Source organism: Delphinapterus leucas, chromosome 1 (genome assembly GCF_059928025.1).
Source record: "Delphinapterus leucas isolate spDelLeu-1000000601 "Yukka" chromosome 1, BTC_Dleu_Yukka2, whole genome shotgun sequence".
NCBI lineage: Eukaryota > Metazoa > Chordata > Mammalia > Artiodactyla > Monodontidae > Delphinapterus > Delphinapterus leucas.
Genome location: NC_143129.1, coordinates 155,294,585 through 155,315,115, shown reverse-complemented (window position 1 = coordinate 155,315,115; position 20,531 = coordinate 155,294,585). Strand labels below are relative to the sequence as shown.

The window sequence follows — 20,531 nt, the reverse complement described above, 5'->3', positions numbered from 1 at the left end:
TCTACCCGGCAAGGGTCTCATTCAGATTCTATGGAGAAATCAAAAGCTTTATAGACAAGCAAAAGCTAAGAGAAGTCAGCACCACCAAACGAGCTCTACAACAAATGATAAAGGAACTTCTCTAAGTGGGAAACACAAGAGAAGAAAAGGACCTACAAAAACAAACCCAAAACAATTAAGAAAATGGTCATAAGAACATACATATAGATAATTACCTTAAACGTGTATGGATTAAATGCTCCAACCAGAAGACACAGGCTCGCTGAATGGTTACAAAAACAAGACCCCTCTATATGCTGTCTACAAGAGATGCACTTCAGACCTAGGGACACATACAGACTGAAAGTGAGGGGATGGAAAAAGATATTCCATGCAAATGGAAATCAAAAGAAAGCTGGAGTAGCGATACTCATATAAGACAAAATAGACTTTCAAATAAAGAATGTTACAAGAGACAAGGAAGGACAGTACATAATGATCAAGGGATCAATCCAAAAAGAAGATATAACAATTATAAATATATACGCACCCAACATAGGAGCACCTCAATACATAAGGCAACTGCTAACAGCTATAAAAGAAGAAATCGACAGTAACACAATAATAGTGGGAGACTTTTAACACCTCACTTACCCCAATGGACAGATCATCCAAACAGAAAATTAATAAGGAAACACAAGCTTTAAATGACACAATAGACCAGATAGATTTAATTGATATTTACAGGACATTCCATCCAAAAACAGCAGATTACACTTCCTTCTCAAGTGCAAACGGAACATTCTCCAGGGTAGATCATATCTTGGGTCACAAATCAAGCCTCAGTAAATTTAAGAAAATTGAAATCATATCAAGCATCTTTTCAGACCACAATGCTATGAGATAAGAAATCAATTACAGGGGAAAAAACATAAAAAACACAAACACATGGAGGCTAAACAGTACGTTAGTAAATAACCAAGAGATCACTGAAGAAATCAGGGAAATCAAAAAATACCTAGAAAAAAAAAAATACCTAGAGACAAATTACAATGAAAACACAATGATCCAAAACCTATGGGATGCAGCAAAAGCAGTTCTAAGAGGGAGGTTTATAGCAATACAATCCTACCTCAGGATACAACAAACATCTCAAATAAACAATCTAACCTTACACCTAAAGGAACTAGAGAAAGAAGAACAAACAAAATCCGAAGTTAGTAGAAGGAAAGAAATCATAAAGATCAGAGCACAAATAAATGAAATAGAAACAAAGAAAACAATAGCAAAGATCAATAAAACTAAAAGTTGGTTTTTTGAGAAGATAAACAAAATTGAAAAACCATTAGCCAGACTCGTCAAAAAAAGAGGAAGAGGACTCAAATCAATAAAATTAGAAATGAAAAAGGAGAAGTTACAACAGACACTGCAGAAATACAAAGCATCCTAAGAAACTACTACAAGCAACTCTATGCCAATAAAATGGACAACCTGGAAGAAACGGACAAATTCTTAGAAAGGTGTAACCTTCTGAGACTGAACCACGAAGAAATAGAAAATATGAACAGACCAATCACAAGCACTGAAATTGAAACTGTGATTAAAAATCTTCCAACAAACAAAAGTTCAGGACCAGATGGCTTCACAGGTGAATTCTATCAAACATTTAGAGAAGAGCTAACACCCATCCTTCTCAAACTCTTCCAAAAAATTGCAGAGGAAGGAATACTCCCAAACTCATTTTATGAGGCCACAATCATGCTGATACCAAAACCAGACAAAGATACTACAAAAAAAGAAAATTACAGACCAATATCACTGGTAAACATAGATGCAAAAATCCTCAACAAAATACTAGCAAACAGAATCCAACAACACTTTAAAAGGATCATACACCATGATCAAGTGGGATTTATCCCAGGGATGCAAGGATTCTTCAATATATGCAAATCAATCAATGTGATACACCATATTAACAAATTGAAGAATAAAAACCGTATGATCATCTCAATAGATGCAGAAAAAGTTTTAGACAAAACTCAACACCCAGTTATGATAAAAACTCTCCAGAAAGTGGGCATAGAGGAAACCTACCTCAACATAATAAAGGACATATATGACAAACCCACAGCAAACATCATTCTCAGTGGTGAAAAACTGAAAGCATTTCCTCTAAGATCAGGAACAAGACAAGGATGTCCACTCTCTCCACTATTATTCAACATAGTTTTGGAAGTCCTAGCCACGGCAATCAGAGAAGAAAAGAAATAAAAAGAATCCAAATTGGAAAAGAAGAAGTAAAACTGTCACTGTTTGCAGGTGACATGATACTATACATAGAGAATCCTAAAGATGCCACCAGAAAACTACTAGAGCTAATCAATGAATTTGGTAAAGTTGCCGGATGCAAAATTAATGCACAGAAATCTCTTGCATTCCTATATGCTAATGATGAAAAATCTGAAAGAGAAATTAAGGAAACGCTCCTATTTACCATTGCAACAAAAAGAATAAAATACCTAAGAATAAACCTACCTAAGAAGACAAAAGACCTATTTGCAGAAAACTATAAGACACTGATGAAAGAAATTAAAGATGATACAAATAGATGGAGAGATATACCATGTTCTAGGATTGGAAGAATCAATATTGTGAAAATGACTATACTACCCAAAGCAATCTACAGATTCAATGCAATCCCTATCAAATTACCAATGGCATTTTTTATAGAACTAGAACAAAAAACTCTTAAAATTTGTATGGAGACAAAAAAGACCCCGAATAGCCAAAGCACTCTTGAGGGAAAAAAGCAGAGCTGGAGGAATCAGACTCCCTGACTTCAGGCTATACTACAAAGCTACAGTAATCAAGACAGTATGGTACTAGCACAAAAACAGGAATATAGATCAATGGAACAGGATAGAAAGCCCAGAGATAAACCCACACACCTATGGTCAAGTAATCTATGAAAAAGGATGCGAGGATATACAATGGAGAAAAGACGGTGTCTTCAATAAATGGTGCTGGGAAAACTGGACAGCTACATATAAAAGAATGAAATTAGAACACTCCCTAACACCATACACAAAAATAAACTCAAAATGGATTAGAGACCTAAATGTAAGGCTGGGCATACAAAACTTTTCGAGGAAAACATAGGAAGAACACTCTTTGACATAAATCACAGCAAGATCTTTTTTGATCTACCTCCTCAAGTAATGGAAGTAAAAACAAAAATAAACAAATGGGACCTAATGAAACTTAAAAGTTTTTGCACAGCAAAGGAAACTACAAACAAGACGAAAAGACAACCCTCAGAATGGGAGAAAATATTTGCCAACGAATCAATGGACAAAGGATTAATGTCCAAAATATACAAACAGCTCATGCAGCTCAATATTGAAAAAACAAACAACCCAATACAAAAATGGGCAGAAGACCAAAATAGACATTTCTCCAAAGAAGACATACAGATGACCAAGAAGCTCATGAAAAGATGCTCAACATCACTAATTATTAGAGAAATGCAAATCAAAACTACAGTGAGGTATCACCTCACACCAGTTGGAATGGGCATCATCAGACAATCTACGAACAACAAATGCTGGAGAGGATGTGGAGAACAGGGAACCAACCCTCTTGCATTGTTGGTGGGAATGTAAATTGATACAGCCACTACGGAGAACAGTATGGAGGTTCCTTAAAAAACTAAAAATAGGGCTTCCCTGGTGGCGCAGTGGTTGAGAGTCTGCCTGCCGATGCAGGGGACACGGGTTTGTGCCCCGGTCCGGGAGGACCCCACATGCCGCGGAGCAGCTGGGCCCGTGAGCCATGGCCGCTGAGCCTGCGTGTCTGGAGCCTGTGCTCCGCAAAGGGAGAGGCCACAACGGTGAGAGGCCCGCGTACCACAAAAAAAAAAAAAAACTAAAAATAGAATTACCATATGACCCAGCAATCCCAGTACTGGGCATATACCCAGAGAAAACCATAATTCAAAAAGACACATGCACCCCAGTGTTCATTGCAGCAGTATTTACAATAGCCAGGACATGGAAGCAACCTAGATGCCCATCGACAGATGAATGGATAAAGAAAATGTGGTACATATATACAATGCAATATTACTCAGCCATAAAAAGGAACGAAATTGGGTCATTTGTACAGACGTGGATGGATCTAGAGACTGTCATACAGAGTGAAGTAAATCAGAAAGAGAAAAACGAATATCGTATATTAACACATATATGTGGAACCTAGAAAAATGGTACAGATGAACCTGTTTGCAGGGCAGAAATTGAGACACAGATGTAGAGAACAAACATATGGACACGAAGGAGGGAAAGTGGTGGGGAGCGGGGGGTGCTGGTGGGATGAATTGGGAGATTGGGATTGACATGTATACACTAATATGTATAAAATGGATAACTAATAAGAACCTGCTGTATAAAAAAATAAATAAAATAAAATTCAAAAACAAATTACATTAATAATGGATGTTGCTCTGTAGTTTTCTTGTGATGCCTTTATCTGCTTCTGGTATCCAGGTAATACTGGCCTCATAGAATGAGGTGCAGAGACATGGCGGAAAAGAGAGAATTGCTTTTGTTTTAACATAACAGGAATTTGAGTGTACTTAAAAGCTTGTCGGGTAATATATAAGTCATTATGTTGTATACCCCAAACTAAGACATTTTTATCATTTCACCTGGGGACACTTCATTCACAAGGACTCAGAAAGGACTAATTTGATGGCTGGATCTCCAGTCTGTCCACTTTCTCTGTGCAGAAGGGTGAGCTCATTGCATAGAGCTTCTCTCCCTGCTGGTGGGCAGGGCCTCTCAGAAGGAAGGCTGTGTAGGGAGGAGAGAACTAGACCAGAGAGTGGGACCTTCTGTGGAGGGGAGTGTTTCCACTCTCTCTCCCAGGCTGGAAAAGTTTCCTGCTTGTCTGTGCGTGTACACTCTGCCCTCCAGCACCTGATTTATATTCTGTTTGGCTGCCAGAGTGATCTTTTCAAATCCCAGATGTGGTTATCGCAAAATACACATCCTCCACCACCTCCACCGTCATCACAGCTGCGATCCTTCATTGGCTTCCTGGTGCTCTGAGAAGAACTGAACTAGGTGCACAGGGCTGGGCAATGTCTGGCCCAGGCTGCCCTCCGCAGCCCCATCCCATCATTCCACCTGATAGGACTGGCCTTTCTGATCACCATGAGTCTGCATGTTCCCTCTGCCAAAAGGCTTCAGTATGCTCCTACCTCTGCCTGGGGCACTCTTATATTGTCCCCTTCCCCACATTAGTTCTTGCTCATCCTTCAGGGGAAAAAAAAAAAGCTAATAGAAATGTGCTAGTAGAGACAGCAAGATTGAAGATATTGGAGAAAGAAGGGGAAGCAGATGGAGAAGAATGGGAATAATCTGTGCCTACCCCCACCCCAGCCCAGCACCTCTTTCTGACACAGTAGAGAAGGGAAGCGTCTGAATTTGAGGGGATTGCCAGCTCAGCCTTTGCCTTGGCCTGTGAACAAAGTATGTACACCTCATTAAACTCCCCAGTCATCACTCCTCATTCAGGTGTCCCAGGTGTAATGTCTCTGATGACAGACACCTGGAATCTACACAAGCAGTGCAATAGGATAAATATTAACTTCAAATCATTCACCCAACTCTCCTTGCTGCTGCTTGTGGAGTAACATAGTCTCCCTGCAGAGAAATTTGGGAGTTCTCATTAAGATCTTGAAAATCATTCACACCATTTTGCCCTGTATTCCACTTCTAGAAATATATCTGTTGTGTGGGTCCCAACCTATTGGTGGTGATGCCATCAGCTAGGAATGCCGGAGGCCCTCCCCGGGAGCGGTATTACTCCCAGCAAAGGCCCCACATACACTCCCCCAACCAGGGCCAATGCTGTGGCCTGACTGGCCCTTTGGTTCCTATTGTGATTGTAGGATGTACTTCATCAAAAACCATCAGGGGGGCCTCCCTGGTGGCGCAGTGGTTGAGAGTCCGCCTGCCGATGCAGGGGACGTGGGTTCGTGCCCCGGTCCGGGAGTATCTCACATGCCGCAGAGCAGCTGGGCCCGTGAGCCATGGCCGCTGAGCCTGCGCGTCCGGAGCCTGTGCTCCGCAACGGGAGAGGCCACAACAGTGAGAGGCCCGCGTACCACAAAAAAAAAAAAAAAAAAAAGCCATCAGGGAACTTTGAGGAACAAGATTTCTTACTCACAGGTCCTGGAGGGTACAGAGCAAGCCCAAGGGCCACACAGTGAGGCCATGGTTAGAGAGAGGTGGGCCTGGGGCTCTGCATTTATTAAGATTTGAAGGTGGGGTGTCTAGGGTTTTGCGAGTTCACTGTTGATTTAATGGTCATTTAGCCATGAGAGTGAGAATTAGGCCACAGGAAGAGAAAAGTGGGGTCACTCAAGAAGTCAGTTATTTAAGTTATCCAGGACTTTCTGCAAAAGGGATCTTCAAGGGTGGGGACGGCTTAATTCCTTGGCAGATTATTTGGCTGGTAGCTGTGTCATACAACTGGCAATATGTTTATTCAAGATGGATGTCCTTTGAAATAGTTGCCTTGAGACTCAAAAGCTTAATGTCAGGCACTTACCCTACAGTATCTAAGGAAGTAATCAGAGAGGAGCACAGACTTACATGTAAGAATATTTAGCCTAGTGTTACCCCTAACTAACAAAAATCAGAGACCGCTTAAACGTTCCTACAGTAGAAGGATAGATAAATTAAATTCTGGTATATTCATAGAATAAAATACTTTATTGCCATTAAAATGATGTTTTAAAATAATAATGGTATAGGAAAATATGCATAATGTTAAAGCAGTTTGCCCACAGCCTGATTTCTGTGCATCTGGGCTAATGGACGTCCATAAGTAGTAATGAGAGCTGGAGTGCATTACCAGCCTTTTGCTTCCTCTGCCCGATCTCATTCTGTATGATTTCTCCAGGGGGAGCCTGCCCACTTTGAGTATCTGATGTACCCGTTACACTCAGCATCCATCACTGGTCTAGCTACTTGCATCCGCAAACCCCTCATTGCCACCTGCTCTGTGGATCGGTCTGTTCGCATCTGGAATTACGAATCAAAGTAAGGAGTGAAAGGCTTTGCTACTGTGATATGCACGATTTCAGTTGTTAAATTTTCCATGCGAATTATTTTAATTAGAGGTTTGAAATTTTAATTACTTAGAAGCTTTCTGTTGGAAAAGTTTTTTTTTAATCAAGTCAGTCAAACTACCTTATTCTCTTTACTTTTCACTCTTGCATGAGCTAGAAAATCACTTTATACTTTATTCAGTGCTTGCTACGTGCCAGACACCATGCTTGGCACGTGGGACATAAAGAAACATCCCAATATCTCCCGTCCTTACATACCCTCCTGTGTCCTTCTAGCTTCCCTATCCCCTCACCCCCACTAGACCTGCTTTTTGCCCCACGGAGCTCTCCAGACCATTGATTTGCCCTTTGAATCCAGATCACTGCCCCAACCACCTTCAGCTCCCAGTGATTTTATCCTCCTGGCACAGCTTCCTTGAGAATCTCCAGCCTAGATTGGCCCCATGACGTAACTTCTTTGCTCTTGTATATAGCTGCTGGGGCTGCTGGAAAAAAAACTGTGCAATACTTCTGATTTGGAAATCTAAATGGAGCTGTGCCTTCAACATGTCTAGACAATGCCATATTCAGTCCCCTTACTTGCCATACTCATTGCTGGACACTATGCTCAAGTAACCAAAATCTAGAAAAAGAGGCACCAATAATTGCAAGTAATAAAGTATCTCAAACGCTAGGATAAAAATATGTACCAGATACAATGGAGGACTTGAGGGACTCAGCGGGCTAGACTTATATTCAATAATTTATCTTTTTCACAGCACCCTGGAACTATTTAAGGAATACCAAGAAGAAGCTTATACAATCAGCCTTCACCCATCTGGACACTACGTTGTCGTAGGGTTTGCTGACAAACTACGCCTTATGAATCTACTCATTGATGATATACGTTCTTTCAAAGAATACTCTGTCAGAGGGTGCAAAGAGGTAAGAACTGCTGGAGATAAAGGTCCAGTTTCTTGGAAAGCCAGAGTTGAAATATCAAGAACTAGCACAACTGGGGAGGTAGGACCAAAGACTGTCTTAGAGAATTCAGGTGGCTTAAAAAGAAATCCAATTCTCCCACCAAACTTATTGAGTATGTTGGTTCTATCCTCTTTCTTTTATGCCCACCAAATATATCACTGAACCAAACCATGTGAGATCCCACCTGTGATCAGTCCACTCTGTGACTGTGGAGTAATATTTTTTTAAAAAACATTAAAAAGAAAGTTATCACAGAATCGGAGTCACAGCTGGGAAGGCGAGTTTGGCGATTGGGAGGGGCCAGGGAAAATGAGCAACAGGGAGAGAAAATAGCCCATCAGATTTCCCCCTGAGATGAGTTGTGGAATCAAGACAGTGATTTGAGGAATTGCTCCCCTGTTCTGAAACTTCTGCAGACAAAATGAGTGTTCTATTCTCTGACCCAAGCACCTTCATGATTCGTGCACGTGGTAATGTCAGCATCTTGGCCAATATGAGCTACAGGAATAGTGAAAGTGAAGATGTCAGCACTTCTCAGTCCTATTTGCACCTTCCCCTGATTCCCAATCCTACGCATGGTTTCACCCTGAACTCAACTGTAACCTCCAGAGAGACTACTGTCTTTCATTCTTGCTCTCTTCCTGTATTTCCTGGTAGTGTTGCTTTAGCAATGGAGGTCACCTGTTTGCTGCAGTCAATGGGAATGTGATTCACATTTTTTCCACCACCAGCCTGGAGAACATCTCGAATCTGAAAGGACACACAGGGAAGGTAAGTGAGTGAACAGCGTCCAAGGAAACAAGGACTCAGAGCCAAGCATCATGCTAGCCAATGGGGTATAAGTGAACAAAAGAGAAGTGATTCCTTTCCCTCGAAGGTCCCTGTCTAGTTGGGGGAAATGACAATAAAACAAATGCACAGACAGATTTAAGTACTAACTATAGTAAACTCAATGAAAGAAAAATATGGGTTGTTATGAGAGGAAGTGGTGAGGAGTGGGCATGATGAGGGAAATTGGGATGTTCACGAAGGCTTGGTCCTAAGGAGTGGCTCGGAATTAATCAGACAGAGCTGGTGGGGAAAATCATTGCAGATAGAGATCCAAAGACCCTGGGCTTCCCTGGTGGCACAGTGTTAAGAATCCGCCTGCCAATGCAGGGGACACATGTTCAAGCCCTGGTCCAGGAAGATCCCAAATGCCGCAGTGCAACTAAGCCTGTGTGCCACAGCTACTGAGCCTGTGCTCTAGAGGCCGTGAGCCACAACTACTGAGCCCACGTGCCACAACTACTGAAGCCCACACACCACAACTACTGAGCCTGCGTGCCTAGAGCCCATGCTCCACAACAAGAGAAGCCACCACAATGAGAAGCCCACGCACCGCAACCAAGAGTAGCCTCCTCTCACTGCAACCAGAGAAAAGCCAATGTTCAGCAACAAAGACTCAAAGCAGCCAAAAATAAATAAATAAACAAAGACCCTGAGATGGGAGATTTCTAAAGGTATAGGAGGAACCATCTGTGAGACTGAAGCATAAGTATCAGCAATGAAACTGAGATTGGTGAGGTTAGCAGCGACCCAAGTTCATGGAACCTTGTTCATGGAACCTTGTAGGCCTTTTAAGGATTTTATACTTTATCCTTCCTGTTCCATGAAATCATTGAAGACTTTTAGGACAAGAAATGATATGACCATATCTACATTTTAAAACATTACTTTGGCTGCAGAATGAAGATTGTATTGAAAAGGACGAGAGTGGAAATGGTAAGGAGATTGTTATCTACATGATAAATGATTAGTATTTTAGACCAGGATGGAGGTGGTACCAATAGGAAGAAATGGATGGATTCAAAAGATATTTAGGAAGTAAAACCAGTAGTTCCTAAAGATAAAGTAGATATGGAGCATGCAGAAAACGGAGAGACTAAAGATTGAAAGGGTAAGAAGTCAGCAGATGAATTTGGAGAGAACAAGCAATGGGAAAAGAAAAGCATTCTAAGCAGCAGGATGTGTTGTAGATGAAGGAATGGGAGTATAGAATAGGATGGTGGTTTGTGGTTTATAGGGCACATTTAAAGAGTGATAGAAGGAGGAGCTGGAGAAGTCTGCTGCACCATGGAGTGTGTATGCCATGCCAAGGAATTGAACATTAGTCTGTAGGTGATGAGAAACAATCGGAAGGATTTAAGAAAGGAAGTAATGGTATCAGAAAGATAATTCTCCAAACAGTACTGAGGATGGATTAGAGGGGAGGGAAGTTGGAGTGAAGGAGATCAGCTAGGAAATGAGGGTGAAAAAGGAGCTAGGAACTAAACCATGGCTTTAGTAGTAGGGACAGAGAGAAAAAAGATATTAAGCTCCATTTTGGACACGTTATATTTGATGTGTCCAGGAGTGTGATATATGAGTGCAGAGGTCAGAAAGAAGTCAAGGCTAAAAATTCCAATTCAGGGGATTAGGTGGTAGTCAGTAGAAGTCAGAGGCATAGATTAGATCACCAAGGGCTCATGCGGAATCTGAGATCTTGGGCAGGAGATGAATGACCAACATTTAAGGGACTGGTAAAGAAGAGAGAGACTGCAAATGAGGTACAAAGAGAACCTGGAATCGAGGAATTGTATCAAAGAAGCCGGGGAACTGGTTTCCAAAAGGATAAAGTAGTCAGTGGTATTAAATGTCAGAGAGTGGGGTGTGAATACTAAAAAGTGACCACTGAGTTTAGCAATTAACAGGTCACAAGCAAAAGTGCTGTTAAGCACAAGCAGTACTGAGAGTTGCTGCGTTTCCTCAGCTCCAACAGTGTGACTGTGGAGATGCGGAGGAAAGCACGCCAGGTGAATGTGATGCTCTTTCCAGGACCATGCACACTCCCATAGGAGGCCCTACCTCACCAACCCAGGAGAGCAGCCATGTTTCATCACTTTACAAGAATTTATAACACTTGTCTCCAACCAGGGATATATGTTAGGCTTACATGTGTAATACTGCAAGAAAAAACAAAAACAAAAGAAAATATAGATGGAGCATGCAGCTAAAGCCATGCATACAGGGAAATTTATGACATTAAATACATGTATTGGAAAAGTGAAAAAGATGAAAATCAGTGATATAACCATCCAGCTCAATAAATTAGAAATAGAACAGCAAATTAATTCAAAGAAAACAAAAGAAAGGACGTCATCAGGATAAGAGCAGGAGTTAATGAAACAGAGAACATTCACACAATAGAAGATCATCAAAGCCAAAACTTGATTTTTTTTAAATTTTTATCTTTTTAACATCTTTATTGGAGTATAATTGCTTTACAATGGTGTGTTAGTTTCTGCTGTATAACAAAGTGAATCAGCTATACATATACATACATCCCCATATCCCCTCCCTTTTGCGTCTCCCCTCCCACCCTCCCTATTCCACCCCTCTAGGTGGTCAGAGAGCACTGAGCTGATCTCCCTGTGCTATACAGCTGCTTCCCACTAGCTATCTATTTTACATTTGGTAGTATATATATGTCCATGCCACTCTCACTTCTTCCCAGCTTACCCTTCCCCCTCCCCATGTGCTCAAGTCCATTCTCTACGTCTGAGTCTTTATGCCTGTCCTGCCCCTACGTTCTTCAGAACCTTTTTTTTTTTTTTTTAGATTCCATATATATGTGTTAGCATACAGTATTTGTTTTTCCCTTTCTGACTTACTTCACTCTGTATGACGGACTCTAGGTCCATCTACCTCACTACAACTAACTCAATTTTGTTTCTTTTTATGGCTGAGTAATATTCCATTGTATATATGTGCCACATCTTCTTTATCCATTCATCTGTCATTGGACACTTAGGTTGCTTCCATGTCCTGACTATTGTAAATAGAGCTGCAATGAACATTGCGGTACATGACAAAACTTGATTTTTTGAAAACTCAAAATGAACAAACCTTTAGCATAGCTGATTAAGGGGAAAAAAAGATGGAGAGAAGATATAAGTAACCAATGTGAGGAATGAAAAAGGGATATCAGTACAGGTCCTACAGACATTAAAAATGATCATAAGAAGATATTATGAACAACTTTATGTAAATAAATGTGAATACATAGATGAACTGACAATTCCTAGAAAAATTGAATCTGTAATTTAAAACCTTCTGACAAAGAAAACTATCACTGGAGAAGTATATCAAGTTTTAAGGAAAACATGACACTAATCTTGAAAAAACTCTTCTAGAGAATTAAAAAAAAAAAAAAAGCAAATACTTCCAACATTGTTCTAGGAGGTCAGCATAATTGTGATACCTGTCAAAGACATCACAAGAAAGGAAAATGATAAGCCAGTCTTTTGTATGAACATAAAAAGTCCTACATAAATTATCATCAAACCAATCAAGCAATATATTAAAAGGATAATACAGCATGACCATGTTGATTTATTCCAGGAATGCAAGGTTATTTTAGATTTTGAAATCAATTAGTGAATACCACATTAACGTAGTAAGGATAAAAAAGCATATGCTTATCTCTATAAATCCAGATATAATAAAAATCTATACCATTAACATGCATTCATGATTTTAAAAAACAAACTAAAAATAATGGGGAACTTATTATATTAGAAAAAATATTTTAGGTACTTTAAAAAAATATTTTATTTGGCCGCACTGGGTCTTTAGCTGTGGCACACGGATCTTCATTGCAGCATGCGGGCTCTTTGTTGTGGCGTGCAGGCTTCTCTCTAGTTGTGGCGTGTGGGCTCCAGAGTTCACGGGCTCAGTAGCAGTGCACGGGCTCACTAGTTGTGGCACGCGGGCTCTAGAGAGTGCAGGCTTTTTGCCCTGAGGCATGTGGGATATTAGTTCCCTGACCAGGGCTCGAGCCATGTCCCCTGCATTGAAAGGCAGATTCTCAACCACTGGACCACCAGGGAAGTCCCTAAAAATCTTATATAAGACATTTACAGGGACTTCCCTTGTGGCGCAGTGGGTAATACTCTGCGCTCCCAATGCAGGGGGCCTGGGTTCAATCCCCGGTCAGGGAACTAGATCCCACATGCATGCCACAACTAAGAGTTCACATGCCACAACTAAGGAGCCTGCAGGCCACAACTAAGTAGCCGGCAAACCACAACTAAGGAGCCTGCCTGCTGCAACCAAAGAGCCTACGTGCTGCAACTAAGGAGCCCGCCTGCCACAACTAAGACCCAGTGAAACCAAATAAATAAATAAATAGTAAAAAAAAAAATACAGCCTGGAGAAAAAAAAGACACAGAAAACCTACAACAAACAGCATGCTTGATTATGAAATTATGAAAGCATTCCCTGTGAGATAGAGGACAATACATGATGCCTTCTGTTAGCCTTGTACTGAGTCCTATCCAGTGCAATAAGGCAAGGAAATGAACTATGTATTAGTCCATGGGGCTACCATAACAAAATAGCATAGACTGGATAGCTTATAGACAACAGAAAATTTTCCTCACAGTTTGGAGTGTGGGAAGTCCAAGATCAAGGTGCCAGCATGGTCAGAAGAGGGCCCTCTTTCCTGCCTGCAGACTTCTTGTATCCTCACATGGTGGAAGGAGCAAGCTAGCTCTCTGGAGCCTCTTTTATAAGGGCTCATGAGGGAAGCACTGAGGACCTAATCACCTCCCGAAGGCCCCACCTCCTAATACCATCATCTTTGAGGGTCAGGATTTCAAAATATGAATTTTGGGGTGAGGAGGTAGTGAGAGACACAGACATTCAGGCCATAGCAAAATAAAAGGCATGAAGGTTGGACGGGACGAAATAAAACTATCACCACAGACATAATCAGGTATGTTGAAAATTCAGAGAATTTGCAGATAAACTATTAAAATTAGTGAATCTAAGAATATTGTTGGAAATAACTATATTTAAGTGCATTTTTACATGATAGTAGAAAACAATTAGAAAATGCAATTTAAGAGGTAGAGCTAGGACTGAGACAGGGTAGAGCTAGGACAGAGATGTGGCTGACAGGACTGTAGTCATGGGAACACCCAAAGAGGTAACCAGTGGGTCAGCAGGTTTGTTACTTACAAGGAGACTGAGAAAATCCATTAACGTATTGGAATTCATGGGAGCCAGTCTCTCTCTATGGGAGAACGGAGTTACAAATACGAAAAGGGGAAAAGGCTAGAAAGATTTTATTTGGTTGTTTTGTTTAGCAACTTGGCTGAACTAATTCTGAGAAATCTTTTTTTTCTCCTACAGTGGGCAGCCTCGGATGTCTCTGCTTGGATGTTTTTCTATTTTGATCTTTTAGCCTGGCTACCTAGGGCTTGCCCCTGGTTGACCTAAGATGGTGCTTAAGGCCCCTTAGCCAGTTAGATTTTCACCCTTTACTGTTGGATTTGTGTTTGGCTTAGAGGCTGCTGTCACAGTTCATTGAGTTTATGCTTTTGCTCCATGTTTAGCCAGAGACTAGCGGTTTGGAGATTCCCTCTCTGATTGTACCTGAGAGGGTGCAGCCTTAGCCATGCACACAGCCTTCCAGGCTGCCAGATATAAGCATGGTTTTATTTGTAAGCCTGACTTCCTGGGAAATGCCCCTGGGTCAGCTGCTTAGTACTCAGTTAGTGTTTGGTCAGATGTGTTTAAACCCCTTGTGCCTGTGATGCTTCCGCCCTGTGTTAATGAGTCATTGTGCAGCTTAGGAGATGCTTTCAAGTGTTCCCCATATCCTGCTCTGATTGCTCTTGAGTGGGTGCAGCCTTGCACATACATACAGCCTTCCCGATCCCCAGAGTTGTCTATGATCCCAGAAGGGCTCTCCTGACTGTCTCTTTCCCTTGTCCTCTCTATTACAATTCTGTTGTTCTGCCATCTTGCTTATATCAAGGAGTTACCAGCCTTCTCTTAATCGCCCTCCACCTAGATCTCCATTGATTTAGATGATGCCCGTGGATGGAATTCTCCATGCTCTGTTCCAAATAAGCCAGTCTCCTCAGGCAGAGCTGTAGGGCTCCTTTGTCTTATGGCTGACTTCCCTCTGGGAAGAGCCCCTGCTCCACTGCACCAGAGCCGGGGGTAGGGACCTTCTTTTCCAAGAGTGACATCCCTACTCCGTGAGTGGCACTTGCAGGTGGAAAGGGGGTGGAATCCCTCATCTTTTCAGCTCCCCCCTCATGGTGCGGAACCCTCACCCTATGAGTTAGCTGGGGCGGGGTAGTCGGGGCACCGGTATTCTCGTGCTCCTGCACTTGGAGTAGAGCTTCCACCAACAGGTGGGAATTGGCTGGGGGAAGGAAGATGAGGTCTTCTTGGCCACGCCTGCCTGGAATAGAGCTTCTAGGTGGGGATAAGAAACACCAGCAGGTTTCCCAGGGTGAAACCATAGCCAAAGACTGAGATCCAGGGGGAAAGGGAGCCCCAAAGGCTGAGATCCAGGAAGAAAGGGAGCCACACCTGCCCAGAGTACACAGGAATAAAGTGTTTGAAGCTGAAGAGGGTAAAGGAGCCGATTATGGCTCATATGCCACAGTCTCTGTTCCTACTGAGATTGAGGAGATTTTCCTGAATGAATGTTTCTACATTTGCTGCATGCCCTTAGGACAATTTCCAAAGACTTTACATAACTGTTTTTATCGTTTTTAACAGTTACCTTATTGTGTGGGGGTTAGGTCAGCTGAGGTACTTACTCTGCCATCTGGAAGAACCCTCTCTCTGTGCAATTTGTGCAACTCCCTGTGAATAGATAATTATTTCAAAATAAAAGGTTTTGTAAAACATAGCAATGGTTGATTGTAGTGTTAGAGGAGCTATTATGATTCCATCTTTACACTCATAAAGTGAAATGGAAATGGGAATGTTTCATCTTCAGTATTTTGCAAGCATATGAGAAAATAGAATGTTAACTTTCCCACAAAGCTATGATTAGTGTTTACTGAAGGGCATGTACCAGGAAAGGACATTCTGCCTCAGTCTAGTGGAATACGTAAGAAGTTATCCTCCTTCAGACATACTACAAAGCTATAGTAATCAAGACAGTATGGTACTGGCACAAAAACAGAAAGATAGATCAATGGAACAAGATAGAAAGCCCAGAGATAAACCCACACACATATGGTCACCTTATCTTTGGTAAAGGAGGCAGGAATGTACAGTGGAGAAAGGACAGCCTCTTCAATAAGTGGTGCTGGGAAAACTGGACAGGTACATATAAAAGTATGAGATTAGAGCACTCCCTAACACCATACACAAAAATAAGCTCAAAATGGATTAGAGACCTAAATGTAAGGCCAGAAACTATCAAACTCTTAGAGGAAAACATAGGCAGAACACTCTATGACATAAATCACAGCAAGATCCTTTTTGACTCACCTCCTAGGGAAATGGAAATAAAAACAAAAATAAACAAATGGGACCTAAGGAAACTTCAAAGCTTTTGCACAGCAAAGGAAACCATAAACAAGACGGAAAGACAACCCTCAAAATGGGAGAAAATATTTGCAAATGAATCATCGGACAAAGGGTTAATCTCCAAAATATATAAACAGCTCATGCAGCTCAATAACAAAACAAACAACCCAATCCAAAAATGGGCAGAAGACCTAAACAGACATTTCTCCAAAGAAGATATACAGACTGCCAACAAACACATGAAAGAATGCTCAACATCATTAATCATTAGAGAAATGCAAATCAAAACTACAATGCGATATCATCTCACACCAGTCAGAATGGCCATCATCAAAAAATCTAGAAACAATAAATGCTCGAGAGGGTGTGGAGAAAAGGGAACCCTCTTACACTGTTGGTGGGAATGTGAATTGATACAGCCACTGTGGAAAACAGTATGGAGGTTCCTTAAAAAATTACAAATAGATCTACCATATGACCCAGCAATCCCACTACTGGGCATATACCCTGAGAAAACGATAATTCAAAAAGAGTCATGTACCAAAATGTTCATTGCAGCTCTATTTACAATAGCCCGGAGATGGAAACAACCTAAGTGTTCATCATTGGATGAATGGATAAAGAAGATGTGGCACATATATACAGTGGAATATTACTCAGCCATAAAAAGAAACGAAATTGAGCTATTTGTAATGAGGTGGATAGACCTAGAGTCTGTCATACAGAGTGAAGTAAGTCAGAAAGAGAAAGACAAATACCGTATGCTAACACATATATATGGAATTTAAGGGGAAAAAAATGTCATGAAGAACCTAGGGGTAAGACAGGAATAAAGACACAGACCTACTAGAGAATGGACTTGAGGATATAGGGAGGGGGAAGGGTAAGCTTTGACAAAGCGAGAGAGAGGCATGGACATATATACACTACCAAACGTAGGGTAGATAGCTAGTGGGAAGCAGATGCATAGCACAGGGAGATCAGCTCGGTGCTTTGTGACCGCCTGGAGAGGTGGGATAGGGAGGGTGGGAGGGAGGGAGATGCAAGAGGGAAGAGATATGGGAACATATGTATATGTATAACTGATTCACTTTGTTATAAAGCAGAAACTAACACATCATTGTAAAGCAATTATACTCCAATAAAGATGTTAAAAATAATAATTTAAAAAAAGAAAGAAGTTATCCTCTTTCCGTGAAAGGCGTGTGTGTGTGCACACTCCTAATTGGGTATGTCTTCATCCCCCATAGATTCGTTCAGTTGCATGGAATACAGATGACAGCAAACTGATTTCTTGTGGCACAGATGGTGCTGTATATGAATGGAATCTGTCCACAGGAAAGAGAGAGACAGAATGTGTGCTCAAGTCCTGCAGTTACAACTGTGTTGCCATCTCCCCTGATGGCAAAATCATCTTTGCTGTTGGTTCAGACCAGACTCTCAAGGAGATCGCAGATTCTTCAGTAAGTCTGCCCCTGTCCCTCCTCTGGGCTGCTGCCCTGATTTGCAGAAGACAGCCTCCTGTGTTTACAGCAGAAAGGGATGGAAAGGGGGCCTGTGAGAACAGCGTCCCTTCTTCATGGGATAACACCTGGCTTCTCATTCCTATAGGGTCAGCTCAGTAATTGTTACTCCTGGCATTTCCTGCCCAGCGTCCAACTGACTGGGTTACATTGTGGGGCCCTTTTCCATTTCTACTTTGCTTGCTGTCTGTAACTTCTCTCCTACCCTCCAGGGATGGAGGTCAGCAGCATCTCTAAACTGTGCTCTAACCCTTGATCTGCACATGCTTTCGTGGGGTAAAAACAGAACTCTAGTTATTGCTATCACCTAAGCTTGCTACCATATTTGTTTGGAAATCCCCAAACCACTCTGAAATTTTAGAATTAGCATGTTGGCTCCAGATAGTTGAGGGAGAAGAGAAGAGCTCAGCAAAGACACTTCCTGCAAATGTGGCTGTGTCCTTCTCCACAAGCCCAGCTGAGAGTAGGGTGTCTCTCCAGTGTGCCCCCAAGTAGCTTGGTCCTGACTCTGTGGTGGCTTCCACAGTGCTGCACCAGGACAAAGCTCCTTTAGGGCAGGGCCATGGTTCACACCTCTTGGTATCCCTACTAGCTGGCACAATGCATGGCCCACAGCACACATTCAGTAAATATTTCGTGACTAGATGGGTGGGTGGGTTGATGAGTGAATTAAAGAGCAAAGTAATGAATGAATTCCCTGATAGAATAGTTTTTTGTGTATATAATGGACATTAATAAATGTTTGCTAAATAAATTGATGATCCACATCCCATTCTTAGTTTGAGATACATGGTAGAATAGCAGTCAAGAGCATAGTCCTGGGAGCCTGACTGCTACCTAGGAGGTGGTTGATTTGAGGCAACTTACCTAGTATCTCTGTGACTGTTTCACCATCTTTAAAGGGTTTTTGTGAGGATTGGATGAGTTACAACCTGTAAAAGCCATAGAACACTGCTTGGCACATGCTTTATGAAGGTTTCCCTTTTTTAGTATTATTCCTAACTCCTAGAGCTGCTTACTCATCGGTCAAGCAGCCAAGAAATATTTAGTTTGTGCCCCTTATGTGCTGGCCGGTATGCCAGATGCTAAAACAAATGGAAAAAGCACATTTTTAAATCCAGAACTTGCCCTAATGTTGCTATTAGAAGCAAGGAGGAGAATGACATGGGGACAGTGGGTACACGGCTCAGCCCCTCACCCTGAACAGAGCTGGCTGTGTTCCAGGTCCTTCGAGAGATGTCAGCATTTGATGTCACCTACACAGCCGTCGTCATCTCCCATTCCGGACACATGATGTTCGTGGGCACCTCGGTGGGAACCATTCGTGCGATGAAGTACCCGCTGCCTCTGCAGAAAGAATTCAACGAGTACCAGGCCCATTGCGGTCCTATCACCAAGGTGAGGGCAACCGTCTCCCCTAGGGCCCAGTCCCAGATCCAGCTCTCAATAAATAGATCCACCTGGTCCTGCCCTCCACATACCACCTTTATCCCTTCAAACTCCCAGCATCTTTTCTCTCCCTTTATTTATTCCTCCAGCCAAATGTTCAATAAACATTTATTGGCTCTTAATACTCTTTGTTTAAACTACTCCCAGGAATTTGTTCTAGGAGGTAATCAGAGATGCACCTAAAGATTGAGGTACAAGGTTGTTCATCATAATATTTCGCATAATTATGGGCCATGCGAGAGATGTTATAGGCCCCCTGGCCACAGCCAGGGCCCTCGTGTCCCAGCTGCCGAGTGTTGGCTACTAAAGGCTCACAGGTCTCCTCGCCCTCCACAGAGTCACTCTGGACTAAAAGGAGCCATGGCCCAGGAGATGAGCCCCCACCCGTCCCTGGGGGTCATAGCATGAGCACACATTTGTAAATTGTCCTTCCATTCCCCCTTGTAAAAAAGCAGTGTCTATGTACACATGGGCTCCTGAAGAACAGGCACTGGGAAGATATGTTTTCTCTCCCTCCTCGCCTCTCTTATCCCCAACTGAACAATACCAACACCTGAGGTTTTTAATTATGTCCCAAACTCTATACCGGCTTGCCTGCAGACACCATCTTTACTAGGAAAGGCTTTTTCATTATAAACTGGAACATTCCTATACTGAGCATGAGTCTTGGGTCCAAAGTAAATTACTATCACATATTCCCCCCTTTTGCTTCAGAGCTACTAAGTTTTGTGGATAAGATGTTTACTTTTCTGATTATAAAAGCAATACATGTTTATTTTAGGAATAAAAATCCTCATAATAGCATTATCATTAATATAGTGATGCATTTTCTTCTACTTTTTTGTGCATATGCTTTAAATAAATTAAGACCATACTGTACGTATGCTCTTGTAGGCTGCTTTTTTTAAATTTATGCTCTTGTAAGCATTTTTTGTATGATTAAATGTTCCTCAAAAGCATGATTTTAGTAGCTATTCAAATATCCTATCACAATGATGGAACGTAACTTATTTAACTCTTCTCTTACAACTGGGCATTTAAATTATCATGAACTCATGAATATCCTAGCCTATAGATTTCTCTGAGCATCTCTGATTATTTTCTAAGGCTAAATG

The 20,531-nt window shown here is 41.8% G+C and overlaps 1 protein-coding gene across 1 annotated transcript in view; it reads left to right on the top strand.

The window, feature by feature from the left end:
* Positions 1-20,531, top strand: part of CFAP57 (cilia and flagella associated protein 57) — a 77,998-nt gene that overhangs the window by 19,065 nt on the left and 38,402 nt on the right. Inside the window, exons 6-10 of the mRNA XM_089894796.1 lie at positions 6,949-7,088; positions 7,876-8,041; positions 8,738-8,851; positions 17,695-17,907; positions 19,192-19,365. Of these exons, the coding sequence (XP_089750922.1) occupies positions 6,949-7,088; positions 7,876-8,041; positions 8,738-8,851; positions 17,695-17,907; positions 19,192-19,365 (807 nt within the window). The remainder of the gene's footprint in view (positions 1-6,948; positions 7,089-7,875; positions 8,042-8,737; positions 8,852-17,694; positions 17,908-19,191; positions 19,366-20,531) is intronic.